This window comes from Sorex fumeus, unplaced genomic scaffold (assembly GCF_029834395.1).
Source record: "Sorex fumeus unplaced genomic scaffold, SorFum_2.1 ptg000047l, whole genome shotgun sequence".
Lineage (NCBI taxonomy): Eukaryota > Metazoa > Chordata > Mammalia > Eulipotyphla > Soricidae > Sorex > Sorex fumeus.
This window is the reverse complement of record NW_026606104.1, coordinates 47221219-47242467: the sequence shown is the minus strand read 5'-3', so window position 1 is coordinate 47242467 and position 21249 is coordinate 47221219. Positions and strand designations below refer to the sequence as shown.

At 60.4% G+C, this 21249-nt stretch overlaps 1 protein-coding gene across 1 annotated transcript; it reads right to left on the bottom strand.

Annotated features, from left to right (window-relative positions):
* Positions 1-267: 267 nt before the first annotated feature.
* On the bottom strand, positions 268-17491 carry LOC130031926 (translation initiation factor IF-2-like). Its single transcript, XM_056123489.1, has 5 exons — positions 17429-17491; positions 16508-16799; positions 15073-15744; positions 605-668; positions 268-334 (listed from the first exon to the last, which is right to left on the bottom strand). The coding sequence occupies exons 1-5, from the start codon at positions 17489-17491 to the stop codon at positions 268-270; spliced, it is 1158 nt and encodes a 385-aa protein (XP_055979464.1).
* Positions 17492-21249: the final 3758 nt, after the last annotated feature.

Here is a 21249-nt window from a genome sequence, read left to right as displayed (position 1 = left end):
GACAACATGGCCCAATAGCCTTCCTGAAAAGCTGTTCAATTGTATCCACAGACCCTAAGAGGCCCCTAATTTCAGTTCTCATCAACAGCTTAGAAAAAACAACTGTCTTCATTTCAGCAGGTAAAACCACATCGCGTTGTTGTTTTCATTTGCATGTCTTTGATTACAGGTGAGGATAAACCTTTTGTATTTCCTCTTTTGTGTCATGCACAGATCACAGTTGAACTATAATTATATTTTTTACATCCTGCTCCTCCTTCACCCGCCTCAGTTCTCCAGGGCACAGCCTGCTGCTCGGGTCCGATTCCCTTTGAGGCTCTGGTCTGGGGAGGGCCTGCAGAGAGCCGAGGGCTTCAGTTTGAGCTTTGATGTTGAGTGGGCCTAGGGTGCAGTGCAGAGCTGGGCCCTGGACCAGGGCAAATCACTTCCCCTCTCCAGGCCTTAGTCTTCTTATCTGTTGAGTGGGTCGGAACTGAGGAAGGGTGTGAAGCTCATGTGGAGATGTGAAGGATGTGTCAGAGCCTGGCTGTTAGCTGAGGGCTGTCCAGGTCCAGGAAGTGGGTTTGGTGGGGGAGAAAGGACTGTGGGAAGCATTGATGCCCACCTCAGACACAAGATGGCATCCAGAGGGTCCAGAGGTAGGCTCAGAGCAAAGGGTCCGGGCAAGACTGGGAAGGGTTTTGGCAGAGGAGACAAAGATGTTGGTGTCTGGGACCGGAGTGATAGCACAGTGGGTAGGGACCTGGGTTCGATCCCCAGCATCCCATATGGTTCACATGTGCACTGCCAGGAGTAGTTCCTGAGTGCAGAGCCAGGAGTAACCCCTGAGCATCACCAGGTGTGACTCTCCGCCCCCCCCCCCCCCAAACAAAGAAGATGTTGGAGTCTTTGTGTAAGTAGTCTGAGAGGGGAGGACCCGGTTCTGGCTCCGGCAGAGTCTGCGTGTGGTGGGCTTTCCCCACACTCTCCCTGAGTTGTCTGAATCACTGGCAACCACGGAACAGGGTGGGGTGCACCTCAGCCCTGAGGCACAGCATCTCCTCCTGAGATCGGCGCCCTCTCTGCCACAGGGAGCATCGTGGAGATAAACCCCGGGTGGGGGTGCCTTCACCCATTCTGGCTCAGGACATGCTCCAAGACAGACACGCACAATTTCTCCACACATTACCGGCCTAATGAGACTGTCATTTGGAGTCTGGAAATGAGGAGAAATCGGCTTTTTCTCGGTAATTAACGTGAGTGATGGGCCTTGAGATGAAGAACCCCCTCACCCCCTGAAAATCTCGCTCCCAGGAATGTTGGCCAGGTCAACTCCTGCCTCCAGAAAGCTCTGTGCTTTATCCTTGGCTCTGCTTGGTTGTCCTTAAATAGGTATTGCCCTCATCCCACCCCACCCACCCCATCCTCCCTGCCCCCTCCCTATTGGTCATTTAGGGATCACTGCTGGTCACGAGGGTCCTCCTGGAGTTTTCCCAGAGTCCTCCATGCTACTGATCATTCTAGGGGTCCCCCTCATGAGAAATGTTTTTATTTGGGGGTCTCTCCTATCTTAGTGGGGGCTTTCCTCATCTCTATTGGTAAAAACATTGGGTAAGAATGGAATCAAGTGAGGATACTTCAGGAAACACCCCACTGGGGCCTGGGGTAGAGCTTGGCTCCAGCGAATGGCGCTGAAAGGCGACCCCACTTTCTTGGTTAAGGGGAGCACCAGCAGACTCATAAATATCTCTCTGGCTCCCTGACTTAGTTTCTAGTCCCTTTGGGTGCTGCAGGGAGGAAGCTACAGCTGTTAGTTGGGGGGATGGCCTGGTGAGTAAGCAGTCACAGAATCAGCCAGAGAGGGGATCATACATCTTGGGGCCTCCTAGGGGGATGGGGGGTCTGGAAGCCAGCATTTGGGGTCATGAGAGTAATCCAGTCACAGGGACAGGGCGTTGAAGTGGATAGGGAAGAGCAAGCGGGAGAACAGGCCTCTATGGCAGGGCCCAGACGGTGGTGGAAGAGGGGATGCCGAGGCCTGGGAACGAAAGCAAAGGCAGAGTCGGGCTGTTCTCTGGAACACTGGGGACCTTAGGGACAGAGGCTGAGAGGCAGGGCTGGCTGCGGCTGTGCTGGGGGCGGGGAGGGGGTGTGGGGCTCTGTGTCTGAAGCAGAGATGCCAAGAGGAGTGGCTGCTGGGGATCCTGGGTCAGGAGCCCAGGAGGAGTCTCCACACAGACTCCCCATCCCGCCATGAGCCCGTGGAAGCCCCACTAGCGGGGGGAAGCTGTTTCAGTCGCCTGCACTGGCCTTCCCAGCCTGCGTCCCCCTGCACCCCAGTCTGGGCTCTGAACCGGCGGGCTTCTCCATTAATCCTGAGCTCACATCACCCATTCCCACCTCTAAGCCTTTGTTCACATGCATTACTGCCCCCCCCCCATGATTCCCTCCCCTGCTTCCCCCCATTCCTCCCACCTCCTCAAGGAGGCCAGCCCTCCTGGCCTCAGCACCTCGCTGGCCCCACTTCCGACAGCCCTCCCTTAACAGAGCCCGGGCAAACCGTGTCAGCTGCAGAAACAGCCACTCAGAGATCCTTCGTGGAGTGGCACCACTTCCGCCCAGGTCAGGCCCAAGACTGCGGTGCGTCCTCCAGGGCTCCGGGAGGGCCGGCCTGGGTGAGCAGCCTCGACTGTGGTAAGTGCTCGCTGGCCACTGGTGCTACCGTTATTGCTCCGAATTAAGCACCAATTTGCCCGTGTAATTGTTTGCTAATTGGCATAAAATCCAAATGTAATTAGTTGGGCCCCTTACTGGGGAGCTTGGGGAGCCAGAGGCGGTGGGGGGCCCCCTGGAGCAGGGAGGGTCTAGGAGACTGGGGAAATGTGTTTGAGAGAGGCGGCCCCGAGCCTCCTTGTGGGCCAGAGTCAAGGCAAGGGAAGCTGTAAATCTCACTTTGCAAGGGGCCTTCGGAGAGGTCAGCCCTGGCTTACAGACAGGGAAACTGAGGCCAAGTTGGGCCGCTGATGGCAGAGCTGGGTCAGATGTCCAGGTGGCCTGTTGAGAATGGCTGGGGTGTACCTGCGGGCTGGGAGGGCAGGGCCCTTGGCAGTGTGGCCTCTGGGTGCAAATACAGGTGCTCTTTGGGGGCAGGAGAAGCAGGTGAGCACGGGAACCCGTCCGCCTGAGTAGGAAACGTGGTAGACAGAGAGCCTAGGAGGGGTATTAAAGGGCTAAAGTCGGAGGAACTTTGGGGATAAGAGGCGCTTGGCTTTCCTCTGGGTCTGGGTCCTGATACTGAGAGGCAGGGAGGCTGGGATGCCTGGGGGTCTACGTTTAGACACCCCCCCACTCCCAAACCCCATCCCAGGCATCCCCCTTCCTCTCTCTCTCTGCAAGGATCTGGCAGAGATGCTGGAGCCAGCTTGTACCAACTTGTGAGAGCTGATGGTTAGATTTTCATTAATTTGGCCACTCAGGCTATTTCACGCTGAAGTTTAACTCAGCCATCAGGGTGGGGGATGTCACCCCATGGAAGCTGGCAAATGTGGCAAGTAGAGGCTATTGCCACCACACCAGCACACACCGCCGAAGCCATCTGAAAGGACCCCAGCGGAAGGTCCTGCCGAGAGGCCTCCAGCACAAACACCTGGGAAAGTGGGTCTGCACACGCTCAGGCAGGGGCTCCCCTCGACCACAGGTGCAGGAGGGAAGCACTCAGGGACAGGTGAACTGAGACCAGGATGGACGCAAAGGGAGTCCAGCGGGGGGTCCAGCAGACCACTGGGTGCCATGTGGCAACATCCTAGCCCTCACCCCTCACTGACTTCACAGGGGAGGTGAGGCTTGTAGGCCCAGGCAGAGGGGATGTGAGGCATGAGTCATAGAAACTGTGAGGATCCCCATCTCTCTGTCCCTACACCCCAGCCCTGCAAGTTGTGTCCCACAGTCTTTCCTGCCTCAGTGGCCCCACAGTCCCCTGACTCGTCTTTTTATTTTTTTTGTCACACCCGGCGATGCACAGGGGTTACTCCTGGCTCATGCATTCAGGAATTACCCCTGGCGGTGCTCAGGGGACCATATAGGATGCTGGGAATCGAACGCGGGTCAGCCACGTTCAAGGCAAATGCCCTACCCGTTGTGCTATCGCTCCAGTCCCTCTAGTCTTAATCTCTCCAGGGCACCAGTTCCCCGAGCTCCGTCTTCTCCAATCCCTCTCTCCACCCAAATCACTGCTGATTCCTGGTCACTGTCCAGGGTGTTCTGATGGCACCTCAGTGTGCATGCCCCAATGGGAGACATGAAAGCCCTCAAGGATCCCAGTCTGAAGGATGGCATGCCCACTCAACCCCCCCCCCCCAGGGCACTGTAGTGTCCCCTATGTGACAGCACTTCCTCCTTCCCTTCCCTCGATGTCACCTAGATGCCACATCTCAGGTACATTTCCCTGACCACCTTACCAAACTAGTCCCCTTTCCCTCCATCCCTCCTGCTTCCCACCTGCTTCCCACCTTTCCTTTGTACTTTTCAGCATAAACGTTCCACATACCCTCTCCTCCCCTTAGAGGTAAACCCCAGCTAAGAATCCATTATGTGGCCAAATTCTAGACGTTCCTTGAGGTCCTAGATTGCATCAGTGCCAGAGCTCTCAATAAAGCTTTGTCGAATAAATAAATAAGCGAATTCTTCACCAGTTCCTTTCTCCAATTCCAACTCCTTAAATCCTTTTCCTGTTGCCTTGGTTGTCTTTCTTTGGGTCAGGTTGTGCCCAAAGAGGTGCTCAGAGCCCAAGGATGTGGTACTCAAGCCCCACAGTGCTGGAGATCCTCCCACCTCAGCCCCGGACCTCTCTGGCAGTGCTCTGGCCTTCAGGGCTGCTCCCACTGATGCTCCAGGGACCATGTGGTGCCGGGGATAGAACCAGGGTTGGCCATATGCGAGGCAAGCATCTCAACCCCTAACTAGCCCTCCAGTCCCGAGTCTACTTTCAGAAACTGGAATGTGACCCTTTCCTGGACAAACCCTTCCGTATAGCTATTACTTTCAAAATAAAATTGACGACAAGGAGTTGCTCAGTGATGTAGTTCTGATTTAACCTCTGGTTCTCTCTCTCTCTCTCTCTCTCTCTCTCTCTCACACACACACACACACACAGAGCCTGCACAAGCTTAGAAATCTGATTCCTGCCTCTGTATGATGTTCCCCCAGCCCATCCCTTAGGTGGTCTCTGCATTGCGTCACTCATTTCTCTCTTTCCTTCATTCAGCTAATTAGTGCTGGGCAGCAGCCGGCAGCCAGGCCCCTTGCTGGGCCTTCCTGGGGTCAGCCCCCCTTCTCCAAACTGCCTGACCCAGCAGGAGAGGAAGCCTGGAAGCTGCCTCCCTCCCTCAGCCTCTTCCACTGTCTCCTGTGCATCCTGGCATCACCTCCCTGTGCCCAGCCAGGCCTCTGGGAGGCCCCCAGGAAGAGGCGCCTTCTGCTGTGGGCTGGCACCCGGCGGGAAGGTCTGGGGTTGCCAGCGTCTGGGAGTGAGGATGCAGGGAGGCTGCCTCTGGGCCCTGTGAGGATGGCCACACAGGCTTTCTCTCTATTCTGGGATTCAAGGGCTCAGAATCTTCACCCCACAGGTGCCAATTCCCAGGGAGGAGCGAGGTAGTGCAATGAGTGCGAGAAGGCAGTTTCCCCGCCAGTGTGCAGGCACCAGTGCGCACGTTTGCACCTCCCAGTTACCTCCATGCTCCCCGCCTGGGGTCAGGGGCCGCTGAGACTCCAGGGCCTCAAGACTGCTGGGCAGGGACGCAGGTGTCAGAGCGCACATGTGCAGGTGCCCGCTGGGAGTTGGCGCCCCCTGCAGCCCGAAGCTGTTTCTTGGCTCTGTGGCCGGAGTCAGGACCTGGAGGAGCACAGCCTCTCAGGCCCATTACTCCTGATGGATAGGCTGCCCCCGCGCCCCTCAGCCACTGCGCGAAGCGGGATGCTCTGCCGCCCCTTGGGCTAACGGCCCATCCTCTCCGCAGGTTGCCTCCGAAAGCCCATTGAGCGCCCGCGGGTCGCAAGCCAAGCCCATGGAGAAGGGGCGGGTGCATCTAAAGCTAGCGAGGGGGATCGGGACAGGAGCACACCCAGCAGCCTTTTGTGGATACCTGGTGTGGGGTGGCAGGAGGCACGTGGTGGGGGGAGGTCACCGCCGTGCTGGGCCTCCACTTCCCACTCACGCACACTCCTCTACACTTTGGGACAGAGCAGCGCAGACAGACTCACCCCAGGGCGGGCATGGGGACCCACAGGAATCCTCAGGGACACACTAGGACTCCCAGAGCAGTCGCTGGCCTGCATAAGCACCATCACACCCCTGCTGGTGAGCCCCCTCGGGCACGAGAATGAGACACACACACACACACACACATACACACACACACACTGGCCGGAACCCGAACACACAAAGACACAGACTCTGCTTTAAATCTATCCTGGCAGAGACCAATCTACCCCAAGCATGCACAAGCGGGCAAGAGCTGCAGGGTACAGTGAGAAAGACCCACAGACACTCACAGCCCACACCAGGGCTCACCCACCGCCTTCGAGAGACACACCCCCTCACCGTCCCCCCAGACAGCCCCACACGCAGGCGCGCGTGAGCAGACTCGGCAGTGCCGCACACACTCAGCACAACCCAACGCACTGGCTGGTGCTGGGCCCGGCTGCCTTTGAAATTCAAATCCGCGCTCCCTCTGCTGCACCATGGCCCCGTGGCCTGCACCCCAGCGCCAGGCTGCCGGCTCCAGACTCATTATACCAGCCCGCCCGGGGCGGAAATTAAAATTCATTTCAGGGGAGACCTGGGCGGGGAGCAGGGGCGGATGGCCGCCACTACACAGCCTTTGTGAGTCAGGTGGACACCTCCGAAGAGAATGAGCCCCAGCTCCTCATGCTGTGTGACCTTGACCCAGGAATCTCTGGGTACCCTCAGGTTGACCCCCCAAATCCTCCCCAGGTTTAGAGCTGACCTTCTCTGCTGGGGAGTGGGGCTGGGCTAGGGTTTCCTGGGAAGCATCAGTTCAAAAGGCCCCAAAGACAACAGCAGCCAAGTCTTAGGTATTGCACTCCAGCTGCACATCATGCACTGATCCAGGCACACGGCAGGTCGGATCCCAAACAGGTCCCACATGACATTAAGGCTTGTCCATGCTGCCAAGCCTGCAGGGACAGACACCACAGGCTGCCACAGACGTGGACCAAGCCCTGGCCCCCAACAGCGTTGCTCACGGGCTGTATTTATCTGTTTACAGATGCCATACACCCTAGCCTATGACAGAGTCATTCTTCACACACATACACACACACACACACACACACACACACACACACACCAGAGAAACATCCACTGCTTGCACACACTCTAGCAAAAAGCAAACTGTTAACACGATTCAGACTGAGAGAAGCAGGGCTTTCAGCTTCACACGTGCATGCGTTTCGCCCCATACACAGCGTCACTCTGAGCGGAAAACGCCTGACGTGCCCCGCTCCTCACTCCCTGCCTGCACACAGACACACACACACACGCGCGCGCGCACACACACACACAGCATGCACATGCACGCACACACAGCAGAGAGCCACGGAGCCAGGCCCCGGCTCCTGATGTGCCAGGCAGGCGAGACACACACACCCCGCGCGCAGGCTCCATACACACAGACTTTTCCCCCACGCATTGACGCACACAACCACCCACACGTGTACCCGAGCTCAGCCCTGCTCACTCCCACTCCGACACGCGGAGCACTGGTGCGGGGATGCGTCCAGGCCTCTCCCCTCCAGCGGCCACATGCAGGGACCTGCTCCCCCACCCCCTGCTCCCTCTGGCACCACTGACCCCCACATGGGACCCTCCGGGTGTTCAGCGCAGGGATGGCGCGACTCTGTGGGTGAGGGGAGCGGGTGTGTTTGCAGGGAGGGAGCATGCCAGGGCCCCTGGGAGATGTCCTCCCTCTGGACATCTGGAGGTATCCAGCCTCAGCTTCTCCTTGGAATAGCCAGGCCCGGGAAACAGAGGCCCTCAAATCTCTCTCCCCGAGAGAGCTGGTCTTTTCTGGAAGATCAGCTCTAATCCTGCAATAAATTGTTTTCCACAGGTGGCGCTTGTCCTATCCTTTGGGGGTCGTAGCAAAAAAAGGACAGGATGACACAGGTCTAAGGCCAGACTTTTCAGGGTGAGGAACGATTCATCTGTTCCGCAATCTCCCTGTCTGTAAAATGGGGGGGGGGGTGACCATGCAACTTGAAGGGGTGGTACAGAGCTTTAACTGTGACAGTAGATGAACAGCAATTGGCACCATGTCAGGCCATGCAGTGGCTCAAGGGGACAAGTGTCCCTACTACCTCCAGATCATCCCCACACCCCCCAACCTGCTACGTTCCCTGGTCCTGTTTGGTCCAGCCCATCCCAGCAGGATCCAGGTGACACAGTGTTCAGGAGACTCTGGGGACCCTCCCTTTCCAATCTGTGTTTCCCATGCCTGCAAGTGTCCCCACCCTCCCAAAGACCTCTCCTTCCTCTTCCACCAAGGTGGAAAGCTGGGGAGTTCTCTTCAGGTGCCCCCTGCATGTCCATCACCCTGGAGGTGTGGATGCAGAGTCTGAGCTGGTATTTCTGGGTGTCTGGCATGGCTATGAGGGTTTCCGGCTCTGTGCAGGGGAGGTCTGGGGCGGTGCCAGTGGGGAGGGGAGAGGAGGGAAGGTGTGTAAGCTCAGCCCGGAACAGGGCTAGTGGGTCTGACTGCTGAGACACGTCCCCGGGGGCTACAGGGCTGTGTGGTTGACCCTCAGTTGAGCATGTGGTTAACCCTCAGTCGAGCATGCATTTCTGTGAGCCTGTATTGAAAAGTGTGGGCTGTGGGTTTGCACGTGCATCCCGGCGTGTGCGTGTCTGTGCCCCCACAGACAAGAAAGTGCAACTTCCACACGTGGCAGCAGGGGGTTCAGAGCCCAGCACCGCCCTGGTCCCGTCTCTCCTGCCTGGGGCCTGCTGTGTCCTGGCAGGTGGCATCTCACACTGGGGCCCCCAGGGGTGCCTCTCTTCGGAGGAGGTGTGAGGGTGAGGATGGGGGTCAGGGGCTATTGGAAAGGTCCCCAAACAGCCCGAGGATGCCTAAAGGGCCGCATGCTCGGGCAGCGGCCACTGGGGGCTGACCCGTGTGAGACAATCACCTTGACCATCGCCCTCCACCAGTGTCTGCACTGCCAGGCTGGGAGCGCAGGTCCCGTGTTTGGAGAGGAAACCAAGGCGTGAAGAGCGTGAGGGACATGCGCGGCTGAGAGACGAGGTCGGGGTTTGTGGGACCCCAGGTGTGAAGTCTTTCTTGCTCTTCCCGGAGTAGGAGCAAAAGCACCAACACACAGACAGCAACGGGCACAGGCTGCAATGCTGCAGGACAGAGTCCCTCTCTCAGCCGGGGGCCACGCCCATGCCCAGGGGTCACTCCTTGAAGTTCTTGGGGGGGCATATGGGATGCTGGGGATCAAACGCAGGTCAGCTGCATGCAAGGCAAGAGCCCTAGCTTGTTGTTCTAGCTCTCTGAGCCCCCAAATTTGTTTGCTTTGGGGCCACAGCCCATAGTACTTGAGAGAGACTCTTGGCTTAGGGCTCCCTAAAGTGCTGTGGAAATCATATGGTGCCAGGAACTGAGACTAGGGTCTCACATATACAAAATAAATGCTTCGACATTTAGTCACTTCCCTGGCCTCTGAGCAAATATTTATTGAGTATACTATGTATTTGACTTGGTGCTACATACCAGGGTATCTAGCTAGGAGAGATAGACAAGGCCTCTGCCATAACAACTCACAATTTAGTAGGGAAACAGATCCTATGTGTACAGAGAGAAAACATTTTTTTTTTTTTTTTGCATCACACCCAACAATGCACAGGGATTACTCCTGGCTCTGCACTCAGGAATTATTCCTGGCGGTACTCAGGGGACCATGTGGGATGCTGGGATTCAAACCCGGGTTGGCTGCCTGCAAGGCAAACGCCCTTCCCGCTGTGCTATCACACCAACCCCCAAGAGAAAACATCTTTTAAAGATTGCTGGGGGCGGCATTTTAGGGCTGCTTAGAAGAATGATCAGGGGAAGCTTCCTGGAAGAGGTGATATTGGTGCCAAGACTATCCTGATGAGAAGTGGTCAGCTATAGAAAATGTTGGGGGTAGGGATTGGAGTTTTGTTGCTTAAAAAAATTGGGGGGCTGGAGCAATAGCACAGTGGGTAGGGCATTTGCCTTGCACGCGGCCGACTCACCCGGGTTCAATTCCCAGCATCACATATGGTCCCCCGAGCACTTCCAGGAGTGATTTTTGAGCGCAAAGCCAGGAGTAACCCCTGAGCATCACCAGGTGTGACCCAAAAAGCAAAAAAAGAAAATACTTGGGGGGGCCACGTCTGGTAGTGTTTAGGACTTACTCCTGGTTCTGTCCTCGGGGATCACTCCTGGTGGTGCTCGGGGGAACAAGGCACTGCTGGGGATCAAATATGGGTTAATTGTATGTTCAGGGCAAGCACCTTAACCCCTGTACTCTCTGGCCCCATGTATGGAGTTTTCTAAGAGCAGTAAGGAGAATGTGCGCATGACTGAAGCAAGGTTCGGGGTGTGGGGTATGGAGGTGGAGATGTCTCCTGGGAAGTAGGTGAGGGGCAACTACGCAGAACCTGAAAGGTCACAGTGCTAAGAGCAGTAAAGGTGCCTGTGTGATAGCACAGCAGGTAGGGGGTTTGCCTTGCATGCGATTGACCTGGGTTTGATCCCTGGCATCCCTGAGCAATGCTGGGAGTGATCCCTGAGTGCAGAGCCAGGAGTAACCCCTGAGCATCGATATCATGGCCCCAGAACAAAAACAAATGAACAAAAAGTGCAGTAGAAAGTCTTGGGGAGGTGGCATTTAAGAAGAGGCACTTTGGTCTTATTTTTTGTTTGTTTTCTTGCCACACCTGACTGCGGTCAGGGTTCTGCTCAGGGATCACTACTGGTGGTGCTCAAGGGATCATACGGGGTGCCAGGGATGGAATGAAGCAGTATGGACCCCATGCAAGGCAAGGGCCCTACTGCTTGCAGGCCCCTGATTTACATTTTTAAGACTCCACTTAGGGCTTTAGGAGAACTTGCTGGGGTGGGGAAACAGAAGGGGAGCCTGACCACCACAGGAGGGAAGAGGGGATGTGAAGAGCGGATGTATTTAGAATTATTTTGGAGATAGAGACAAGGGGACGTCTGATGGCCTGGATCCCAGTGCCAAGAACTTCAGAAACACTAAATACTTGTCCCATGAGTGATTGAGGGCAACTGCCGTCTTGGTGCTAGGTTCTCGGGCGCACCCCCCTGTACAAGTTATCTACAAAGGTCACCCAGGATCCTAAACTCTCCACCTCTATCCCAGAGGGCAGAGAGAACCACAGAACATGCACACGGAGGAGGGCTTCACACAAACAGGCACCAGCCTTCCTAGGTTTGGCGAGGGAACCACTTCTCTGTTCTCTCCATCCACAGGGGAGCCCAAGAAACAGTGCAGGGATTAAGGCCCTTGCCTTACAGGTGGCCGATCCCGGATGGATCCCCAGCACCACATATGGTCCCCTGAGCACCTCGAGGAATGATCTCTGAGCACACACCAGGAGTAAGCCCTGAGCACTGCCGGGTGTAGCCCAACCTCCCCCCCTCACAAAGGAAAGCCACGAAAAAGGCTCCTAGCCCCGTGGGCTTCTGCAGTAGGAAGACAGAAGCTAGGTCCTCCCGGCAGAGGCCAGTCCTTCTCTGGAGCCCCTGGTGGGTGCGGGTGCTTAGGGCAGGGCACTGGAAGCCGGCCTCGAAGCTGACGCGGAGAAACTTCGGGTGCTTGTGAGGAGGCCTGGCTAGTGACAGGAGGGCAGGGGCTGAGGGCAGGTGCTCTGGGTCCCGAAGTCCTGGAGGGATCCTGCCTCGGCTCGGGGCCAAATCAATCACGGGGAAGGGAAGAGGAACATTTTCTCATCTGTTTAAAGGGCAACGAAGCATAGCAGTAGCCGGCCCAGTGGGAGGCAGGGCTGAGGCCAGGTGGGTGAGGCCAAGGCCCTCCCCTCCAGGGCCTCCCCCGACACACACCAGCTGCCCCACCTAGGGTTAGCTGCCTCCCCACTGGGCCACTGGTGCTTGTCTCTGTTAACACAGTCTCATTAACGGGCAATAAAATAATTATTTAAAACAGCCCCCTTCAGGGGCTTAACTGGAGAATCCCAGAGGAAACCAGGCTGTGCTCATTCACACATTTCACCCAGGGGCACAGAAGCCCAGAGAGCAAAGGGCCTTTCTCAAGGTCACTGAGCACTGCAGACTGCGATTGGTGGTGGTGGTGGTGGGGGGGAAGCCTGGCTTCTCCTGACCCCTGCAGGGTGGATCTCCAGGATTTCTTCCCCGCCTCATCAGAGGTTCTAGAGGGGGTCCCCCCAAGGTGCTGAGGGCTGGGGTCTTTGTCTCCTTTCGGGGGAGGGCAGGTGATACAGGTGCACTCTGCCCCAGCACAGTGCTCTGGCTCGGGTTCCGGCTGCTGCCCTTCCCTTGCCCAGTCTCTGCCCCCTCCTGCTCCCCCCGGAGCCCCTCCTGGGGCGCAGGCTTGTTCTTCCCACGCCTGCCTGGGCTGACAGAGAAGTAATTTCTCTTCAACCAGCTGGATTTGAATATGGAAACAATTTGTAATTACTCCAAGTACTCCAGGCGGGCAGCCTTATCACCGGAGTGGGTCTGGAAGGGCAGGGGCTCCAGGGAACAGAGGTGGGGAAGCCCTGAGGCAGGGACCACCCCTGTGAGAGCCTTCCAGACAGTTTGCCTGCTTCTGCCCAGTCCCTGGGAGGTCCTGTTGCCTCTGTCTAGCTCCCTGTCTCACAGCTTCCATCCGGCCAGCCGCATCCTTACAGCCCCTGGACGGGGAACTGTCAGCTATCCCCCCATCCATCTGTCCAGGAGTCCCTCACTCTGCCTTCCCATCTTTCCCAGGGTAGAAAACTTTGTGGTTGGATGCCCGGCACAGGGTCGAGGAGTCAGAGAGCTCCGTGGAACGAAAACAGACCGTGGCGGCCGTCTATCTGGAGCGGCTCCTCCTGGCACTCTGCTCCCAGCTGGGTCCCGGGGAGAGGGGGAAGCCCACAGGGATCCAGCTGCATCACATCTGCTGGAGACTGCCTGGGTTTCTCTGGGCTCCAGGTCTCCAGTAGGCAAATATCATGAATATTCATGAGGAGGAGGCAGGCAGGCTCCCTGTAGGAGAGGAAGGGGCTGGAGCTCTGGAGTGCTGGAGGCTTCTGAGGGTCTGTCCTATATTTTAGAGATGGGTCCCCAGAGTGCTGGCCACTCTCTCCACCTTCGTTCCCTTCTCCTCCTGAGGGTGGGACTTCTGCAGTGGTGCTGGGCCTACTCCTGGCTGTGCTCTGGAGGCCATGTGGTGCCGGGGTTGGAACCCAGGGCCAGAGGGATGCCAGGTAAATGCTCCAGCCTCTTGAGCTCTCTCCCTGGCCCTTGGCCCACCTCTTGAAGGCTTTGAACCTAGCAACCATGGTCTCCCTCCCAGTGCCCAGCAGAGGAGGGGACCTAGGATCACCCTTAACATCCTGCAGACTACTCTGGCTTCCACAACAGCAGCTGAGCCTGCAGACCCAGACACCTTGGGTATGTTTGAGGGTGCCCGGCCAGAACCCAGGAACCTGGGCTGCCAGTGCTAGGCCAGGCCCAGGTCTTCCGGGGCTCCCGCTGAGAAAAGAAGGTACCAGCCCTCCTCCCTGCCTCCTACAGCCTCATAAATTCCCTTAAGGTGACGGGTGAGATTCCTTCATCGCCCCTTATTACCTCCTTCCATTAAAGTCGATAATCTCTCACAATCACTCACAACAAATGTCACCCGCGACTGCTGGGGGGAGGGACAGAGGGAGGGAGCAGGGGCTTTCCTGCCTGCCTCTTCCTGGTACTGGGGCGAGGTGAAGGTTCCCTAGCTGCCCCAGTTTGCAACGTGACACAGTGACACAGTGAAGGGGCATGGGTGGAGAGGAGGGATTTTTCACAAGGTGGACAGGGGATGCACTTACTCCCCAAGTCTGCCTCTCTGCTGCTCAGAGACCATTTAGAAAGCCAGTTTCTAACCCCATCCACCCCTCACTGCAAACACGCCCCTTTCTATCCCGTCCCCTGACCTGAGCTCCCAGGTTCACCCACTGATCTGGGACCACCCCCCTCACCCCCCTACCTCCCCACCCCCAGCAAGTGGTGTGTTCTTGTTCTTCGACTTTCAAGGTGGCAACATGTCCAGGCCACGCATGAACCACCAGTTTGGGGCCCTGAGCCTTAGACATCTCCCTGGGTACTGCCTGGAGCATGTGGGCACAGGCCCCACCCCACGGTCAATGCACACAGTGCAGTGCAGGGTGGGGAGGGGAGGTCTGCTTCTACACAAACAGATGCAACATGGGGAAGTGTGGTGGTGTTGGGGGGTTCATCCTGGCACAAGGAGAGGCACTGGTGGCAACGGAACAGCACTCAGGGAAGCATGGAACACCCTGACCATGTGTGGCATCCCCATGCCTGGGGACATGCAAGACTGCAGGATCTATACCCAAGTATGCACCAAATTCACCACACTGCAGTGTGCATATGTGACTCCTACATAGAAGCCACCAACACACAAGCTGGTACGCTTGCTGGCTCGTGCTCCTGGAGCATCCCTACCCACAGGAACCGGCATCAAGCGCTCGGGGCCTGAGCACATATGGACGCACTGTGCATGTGTGTCACACTGGTATGCACACAGCGGGCAACACTGCACACACAGGACACCTGTGTGCATCCGCATATGCAAAGTTCAGCGCTCAGAGAGGCACCTGCAAGCACGGGGATATGCAAATGCGGCGCACATGGTGTTGGAGGTGACAAATGCTTCAGCCCCCAGCGCCCGGGAGCCCCTGGCAGCCAGAGATGACTGGGGCGTGGGGTGTAGCTGGAGGGGCGTAGCGATCGCCTCATCCTGCGGTCCAGGAGGCCGCTGGGGGGGGGGGGGGGGAGAGGCGGCGGAAGGGCGGGGGCTTACCCGGGGCTTCTCCCGCGCCGGCGCCCGGGGCCCAGGATGGGGAGGGGGAGGATGCGCCCGGCTCGGCTGGCGCTGCTCCCCCTTTAACAGGAGGCGGCGCGCATCGCCCCCGCCCCCCACCCCTTCTCCCGCGGCTCCTCGCGCCCAGCTCGGCGCGCGCCCCCTCCCGGGCCCGGCCCGCGCAGGCGCCGCGTCCCGCCTCGGCCGTCACTCGGGCCGGCGCGCGCTGCGGGCAGCGGCCGGAGCGGCCCGAGGAGCCCGGTTCGGCGGCGGCGGCGGCGGCAGTGCTCGGAGCCCGAGGACGAGGATGCGGCGCCGGCTTCGCGAGTCCGGGGCTGCGGCCGCCGCCCGCGAATAGGAGGCAGCGCTCGGCGCGGGCGGTGCTCGGCGCGGGGGAGCGGGGAGCGGGCGCGGGGGGTGGGGGGCGGCGCGGCGAGAAGGCGGCGGCAGGAGCCCGCGCCCGGCCCGGCGCCCGCCCGCCCCGCGCTGCTCCGCGGCGCCTCTTCTGCACCCGCCGCCCCGCGGAGCGGGAGCCTCGGCCCTCGGCGCGGCTGCCGCCAGCTGCCCCGCGCCCGGCCCGGCCCCCGCCGTAGGGATGGCAAACTTGCGCCCCGTGGCCGCCCCCCACCGCGCCGGCCCCCGCTCCTGCTGCTGACGGCGCCCAGGTGAGTGCTCGGCCCCAGACCCCGGCCCCGCGCGGCGCCCACTCTCCGCCCCGCCTCGCTAGCCCCGGCTCTGCTGCGTGTCTCCCCCGCCCCGACCGAGTTCGCTCCGCACCCACCCACCCACTCGCCTCTCTTTGGGAACTTCCGAACCCGGAGTCGAGGCCCCCTGGGTCTCTGGTGAATCCCGCCCCCGCCCCTTCCTTAGGAGCGCCCCCCGCCTCCACCCCACCCCGAGAATCCCGACCCAGACCCTACCCCCAGCCCCGTCTGGAGTCCGCCCTCCCTCGCCACCGCGGCCAGCCTGGATCGAGGAGGGGCACTGCGCCCCCCGCCTGGGCTAGAGCCCCTCTCCAACCTGCAGCTCGCCCCTGCCTCCCGCGGCAACCCGGCTGTCGAGAGGCCGGACCCCGCTCCGCCCCGTCCCTCCTCGCCGCCGGAGCCCCCACGCCAGCCCGCATCCGTGTCTTTCCCCGCGCCTGGACCCCAACCCCAGCGCTCCCCCGTTCCCCTCCCGATCGTCCCCTCCCCCATGTCTTTCCCGAGTCCGCTCCCCCTTGCCCGGCGCTGCTGCAAGTCCCCTCCTCCTCCTGCACCTGGACTCGGGGCCGGGTCCCCCACCTCTGCCCCGACAGCCCCCACCCCGCCTCCAGCCGGGACCTCCGCTGGCTCCGCATCCCCGGCTCGCGGGTCCATCTTTGGCCAAGTCTCTCGGTCCATCCCCCACCCCTGTGCTCCCACCCCCGGGGCCGGGACCCGGGCTCCAGGCGCGCCCTCCCGCAGCCCGGGCGGCGCGATGGGGCGGCGGGGGCAGCCGGTGAAGTTGGCGGCCACTCGGGCGCCCGGCGCGGTCCGAGGGAAAGTCCTCGGCGCGGCGGCCGGTGCGGCGCGGCCCCCGGCGCTGGTGCCCGCGGGGGGAGGGGCTCCGGGCGGCGCGAGGCTGCCCGCCTGCCCGCTCCGCCAGCTGCCGGCCGCGCGTCCTCTGGCGCCCCCTGCCCGCAGCCCGGGACCCGCCGCCCCTTTCCTCCCACCCCCAGGTTTCCGCAGCTGGAGCGGCAGCGGTGGCTGCGGGACCGGCAGTGGGAAGTCCCTGGGGAGAGGAGGTGGGTCGGGGAGGCCGCGCCCGCCCGTCCCGGACCCCCGGGGGCCGGCTGGCGGGTCCTGGACGGCAGGCCACCTGCTGGGGAGGGGGTGCGGTGCGGCGTGTTTAGGGGGGAGGGAGGGTCATCCCAGCAGCAGGCCGGGAGGGGGCGGGGGCGGGGAGGGGAGCCCCGGGCCTTTGAAAGGGTTGGAGCTGGCTGGGCTTGGACGGGTTCCTAGAGAGCCTCTGTCTGCCTGGTGTCTGCCGCGGTGGCCCTCAGGGGCAACGCTGGGCTCTGTCTGGCTTGTTCACAGTGTGGGAAAGAGGGGATCCACCTGTTCCGGGGACACTCCGGGCGCCTAGGGAGTGTCTCCCTGCTGCCCCAGCTCTGAAGGATCCCGGGTGCTGTGCGCGGTGTGTCCTGGCGTGGGGAGGGCCTTCCCAGGACAGCACTGACAGACTATCCTCCCCCCTCCCATCTTCGGCTCTGCCCACCCCAGTCTTCAGATAGATCTGCTTTGGGGTGGGTGGGGTCCCCGAAGATAATGGAGCTGAATAAGTTACTAGGAACTCAGCTTCGGATCAGGTGAACCGGGTTCAAAAGCCGCCTGACCTGGGCAAACCACATCACGTTCTGAGCCTCATTGCACCCTCTGTAAAATGGGTCAGTGGTCATGCCGGCCTCGGAGCTACGGGAAGGATGGACTATATGAGTTCCTGGCATCTCGCACTGGCCAACAATGTTGGGCCAGTGTGTTGGGCCTTTCTTCTTCAAGGCCAAGGTCAGGCCCCTCTTCAGGTCTCTCCAGCCTTCAATGCCAGAGGGGTAGTGCTGTGCTTTTTGCCTCCATCCTCCAGTACAGTCTAACCCGAGGACCCCTCCAACCTCAGAGGTGGTGAGGTGCTCTCCCCAGGTGACTGTTGGCCCCCCACTGCTCCCTTTCTCTCCATCACCATATGCTCCTGAGCCTTTAGTGAAGGCAAACCCGGCTGCGATCTCTGAGACCGGGTCCAATTGTGGAGAGGTGGGATCAGGCCAGAGAAGTGGCCCTGATTGTGGTCCCTAAAGATGGGCTGCTTGTTGGGAGGGTGTCTTGGGAAATGTCACAGGAGCACAGGGGACCCAGAGGAGCCCGTACCTCGCCAGGAAGGGAGAAGCCTGCATGAACTTTGCTGGGCAGTTAACTGTCACTGCAGGTCAGAGTTTGGGGCCCCGAGAGTTTGGGGAAACCTGGCTTGGACATGAGTGACCAGAGGAAGCTCTGGCGCTGGGGGAGGGTTAGGAGGGACCTTCTGCTGAAGGGACCTGGGCAGGGCAGTGAGGCAGGGCAGCCTGACCAAGCCTGGGTGCCACCAGGGAGCGGTGCCTGGGCCTGCAGCCCTGACATTGGGGAACAAAAGCTTTCGGTTCCTGTAGCAACCGTGGCTCCAGCTGCTGCAAAGTTCCGGGGAGGCGGGCGGAGGGCGGCTGAGTCACCGCCCCCTCCCCCGCCGCCCGCCAGCCCTCGCCCGGACTGGGGGCTGTCCCTCAGTCGCCAGCACCCGCGGAGCCCCCACTCCAACCCGGCCAGGGACCGAAACCCCTTGGGCACCCCCTCCCCTCTGTCCTGCCCACCGACTTAGGCTGGGAGCCTGTGCGCGCCCTCTTGGGGGCCTGCAGACCCCGCCCCTCGGCCGTGCACCGGCAGGGGGTCCCCGCCCGCGTGGTGGCGGGGGCTGTCTTGGCAGCGGGGCGCAGGGGAGGCGGAGGGTGAGTGACGGGCGGGTGAATTGGAGCTGCCAGGTGGATAAACGCAAACGCGACGGATATGCGCCCCGCCTCCGCCCCCTCCTCCCGGGCAGGGGTGGGGGCAGGGCGAACAGAGCTTCATCCCAGGATCCCAGGATCCCGGCATCTCCGGATCGGGACACCCTGCCCTTGCGCCGAGGTGCCCCTCCTTCTGCTCCTAGTTAGCCCCTGGCCCCCCAGGTCTTGTCCCTTCTAGCTTCCAGAAAACCTGATGCCCTCCTGGTGGTACCCAAAGGGAGCCTGGGGCTGGACAGGCCTGTGGGGCCTAGCAGGAAGGGTCCTTGAACAGAGGCTGGGCTTCTCAGGTTTGCTAGGGGCATGATGAGCCAGGGGGGGAGGCAAGCTCTTCGCTGGAGAAGGGGTCCCCAAGATTGAGACCCAGACCAGAGAGGCCCCAGGGGAGAAGGCCGTTCATCTCCATCAGCACTGACCTCTGCACCTGGCCTCTCTAGCTCTTCTGAGCAGAGGTGTATGCAGCCTGTGTGCAGACCCGGCAAAGCTACTCCCCGATTCAATCCAAAGCGCCTCCCCAGAGGCAGCCACCTCTGCCTCAGCAGGGGAGCAGGGAGAGGGTGAGGCTCTGCCAACGGCCAGGGAAGCGGGTCAGGGGGCTTTGCTGGGCCTCTCCTGAGGCAATCCCTGAGGCAAGGATCATGGTTTCCAGGGCTCAGTCAGGAAAACTGAGGCTCTGGTGGGCAATCGTGGCTAATTGAGCAAGACAGGGAATCTCCCCCCGCCCCCCCCCCATACACACACACAAACTGGGCTGCCCATGAGGCAAGGATCCTTCTAGGCCCTCTCAAAGGGAGGCATTGAGTTGTGGACCTTATTTTGTGGGTGGGGAGGGTCCCCCTCAAAGGCCTCCTGTCACAGGAGGAGTCGTGAGGGGCATGCACACTCAGCATGCAATCCCGGAACCCGGTGAAGGGGCGGAGCGGAGAATGGGTGAGGACATGGTTGAGATGGGGCTCGGACCTTGCCATGGGGTGATGAGTAGGGAGCAGAGGAGGCCCCAGAGGGGGGAGCTGGGGGGCTGACACCCCGCACCCAGCACACAAAGGAAGAAGCCACAGGCCAGGTCCTCCTTCCGGTGGGCGCATCTCTGTCCAGTGCTGAACACCGACCCCTCCCAGGACCAAGTGTGTGTCCACTCAAGAGTCCTTCCGCCTCCCTGCACGTGGACATGCCTTGTACCCCGTCCCTGCATTTGCACCCCATGTGCTGGGAGCACCCACATCTGTGGTCCACACACACCTCTGTGCTGTGTATGTTCACACGGAGAGGTGGGAATGCCCGTGCATGCGTCTCTGCACACGCGTGTCTGCAGGCCCTGGTGTGTGTGTGTGTGTGTGTGTGTGTGCGCGCGCGTGTATGTGGGGAGATTCCCTGTCCTGCTCTAAGTGGGGGAGGCGAGGCCAGCTATAATGAGCCCCTGCCTCCCCTCTGCTCAGCTGCAGCCATGGCCTGAATTTTGCAGCCTGCTTAAAAATAATTGGGGGCAGCGGGGGGATTGGATGTCACTCATCATCAGCCGCCGGCCCTCCGGTGCTGCCGCAGCAGGCTGGGGGGCTAGCGGTCAGACACCAGTGCGGTGGGCAGGCCCGGGATCTGCTCCCTTCTCAGCAGTGTCGGGACGCAAACCATTCTGGTTTCTGAGGGACAGCCCTGGGCAGGTTTTTGGAGAGGGATGGGTGAGTCTTCCCTAAGAGATTTCCTCCCCTGCTTCTGGTCCCCGTTCACCTGAGTGGGCAAAGGCACCTGTGCTTGTTTGTCAGGTTGGGGCTTGGCCTGGCTTGGAGTCTGCCACATGGGGGCACCGGAGCCGTCAAGGCCTCAGGGTCACCGCACAGACACCCGAGGTCTGTGGTTCACCCTGTCACCCCCACTCTCTTGAACTTCAAAGGGGAAATCTGTCCTGGAGGGCAGCTGTGTCACAGGGGAACGAGTCCCACTGTGCGAATTGCCCTCCACCTGCCATTCAGTTCCTGAGCTCCTGGCTTATCCTTCTGGCCTTTCACCTGAGCAGTGAGGACGGGAAGGGGCGAGGGGCTGGGGGCCCCCCCGGCTGGACTCCGAGCCCCGCTTGGCTGCTCCCGTGAGATCTCCGGCAGATGGCCTTCCCGCATGGCGCCTCTTCTTTCCCCGCTCGTGTGGCACAAGCAGGCTCTGGGGGCTCATCGGTGAGCCTGAAGTTCTGCTGTTGGCCTCGAGGATGGAGGCCATGGATCCAGTATGGGCCGAGTAGGGAGTGGCTGAGCCAGCCGAGGGGTGGCAGAGGCGGGGAAGGGGTGAGGAGGCACCTGCAGCCGCCCCTCTAGCTCCTGTCTGCTTTGGGCTGGCTCCCCTTGCTGCCCTTCAGAGGTGGACCTGGGGTCAAGCTGCCCGCCTACAGCAGGAGAACTTTCACACCTGTTGGGAGCTCCCCTAGAGTAACACTTGGGGGGGTGTGTGAACTAGGGAGGCCCCTACAGGGGCCCAGAGTGCCTTCGGCCAGGGTTTCATTCCTGCACTGCACTGCCAGCTGTGCCTCGCCCCCTCCAGGAAAACAGACTGGTAGGGAAGGAACTAGCCCTGGGGGCTGGGGGCAGGGGAGGGACAGCCAGGGATGGAGACCAGGGTGGCTGAAGCGGACTTTCCGGCCAGAG

Coding starts and splice junctions, on each gene's coding strand:
- LOC130031926 (XM_056123489.1), bottom strand. CDS start 17,491: ATGACCACTGACCCATTTTACAGAGGGTGCAATGAGGCTCAGAACGTG. Junction 15,745..16,507: donor GCCGCCCGGGCTGCGGGAGG/GCGCGCCTGGAG, acceptor TCTGGGGCCGAG/CACTCACCTGGGCGCCGTCA. Junction 335..604: donor GATGCCATCTTGTGTCTGAG/GTGGGCATCAAT, acceptor GGCTCTCTGCAG/GCCCTCCCCAGACCAGAGCC.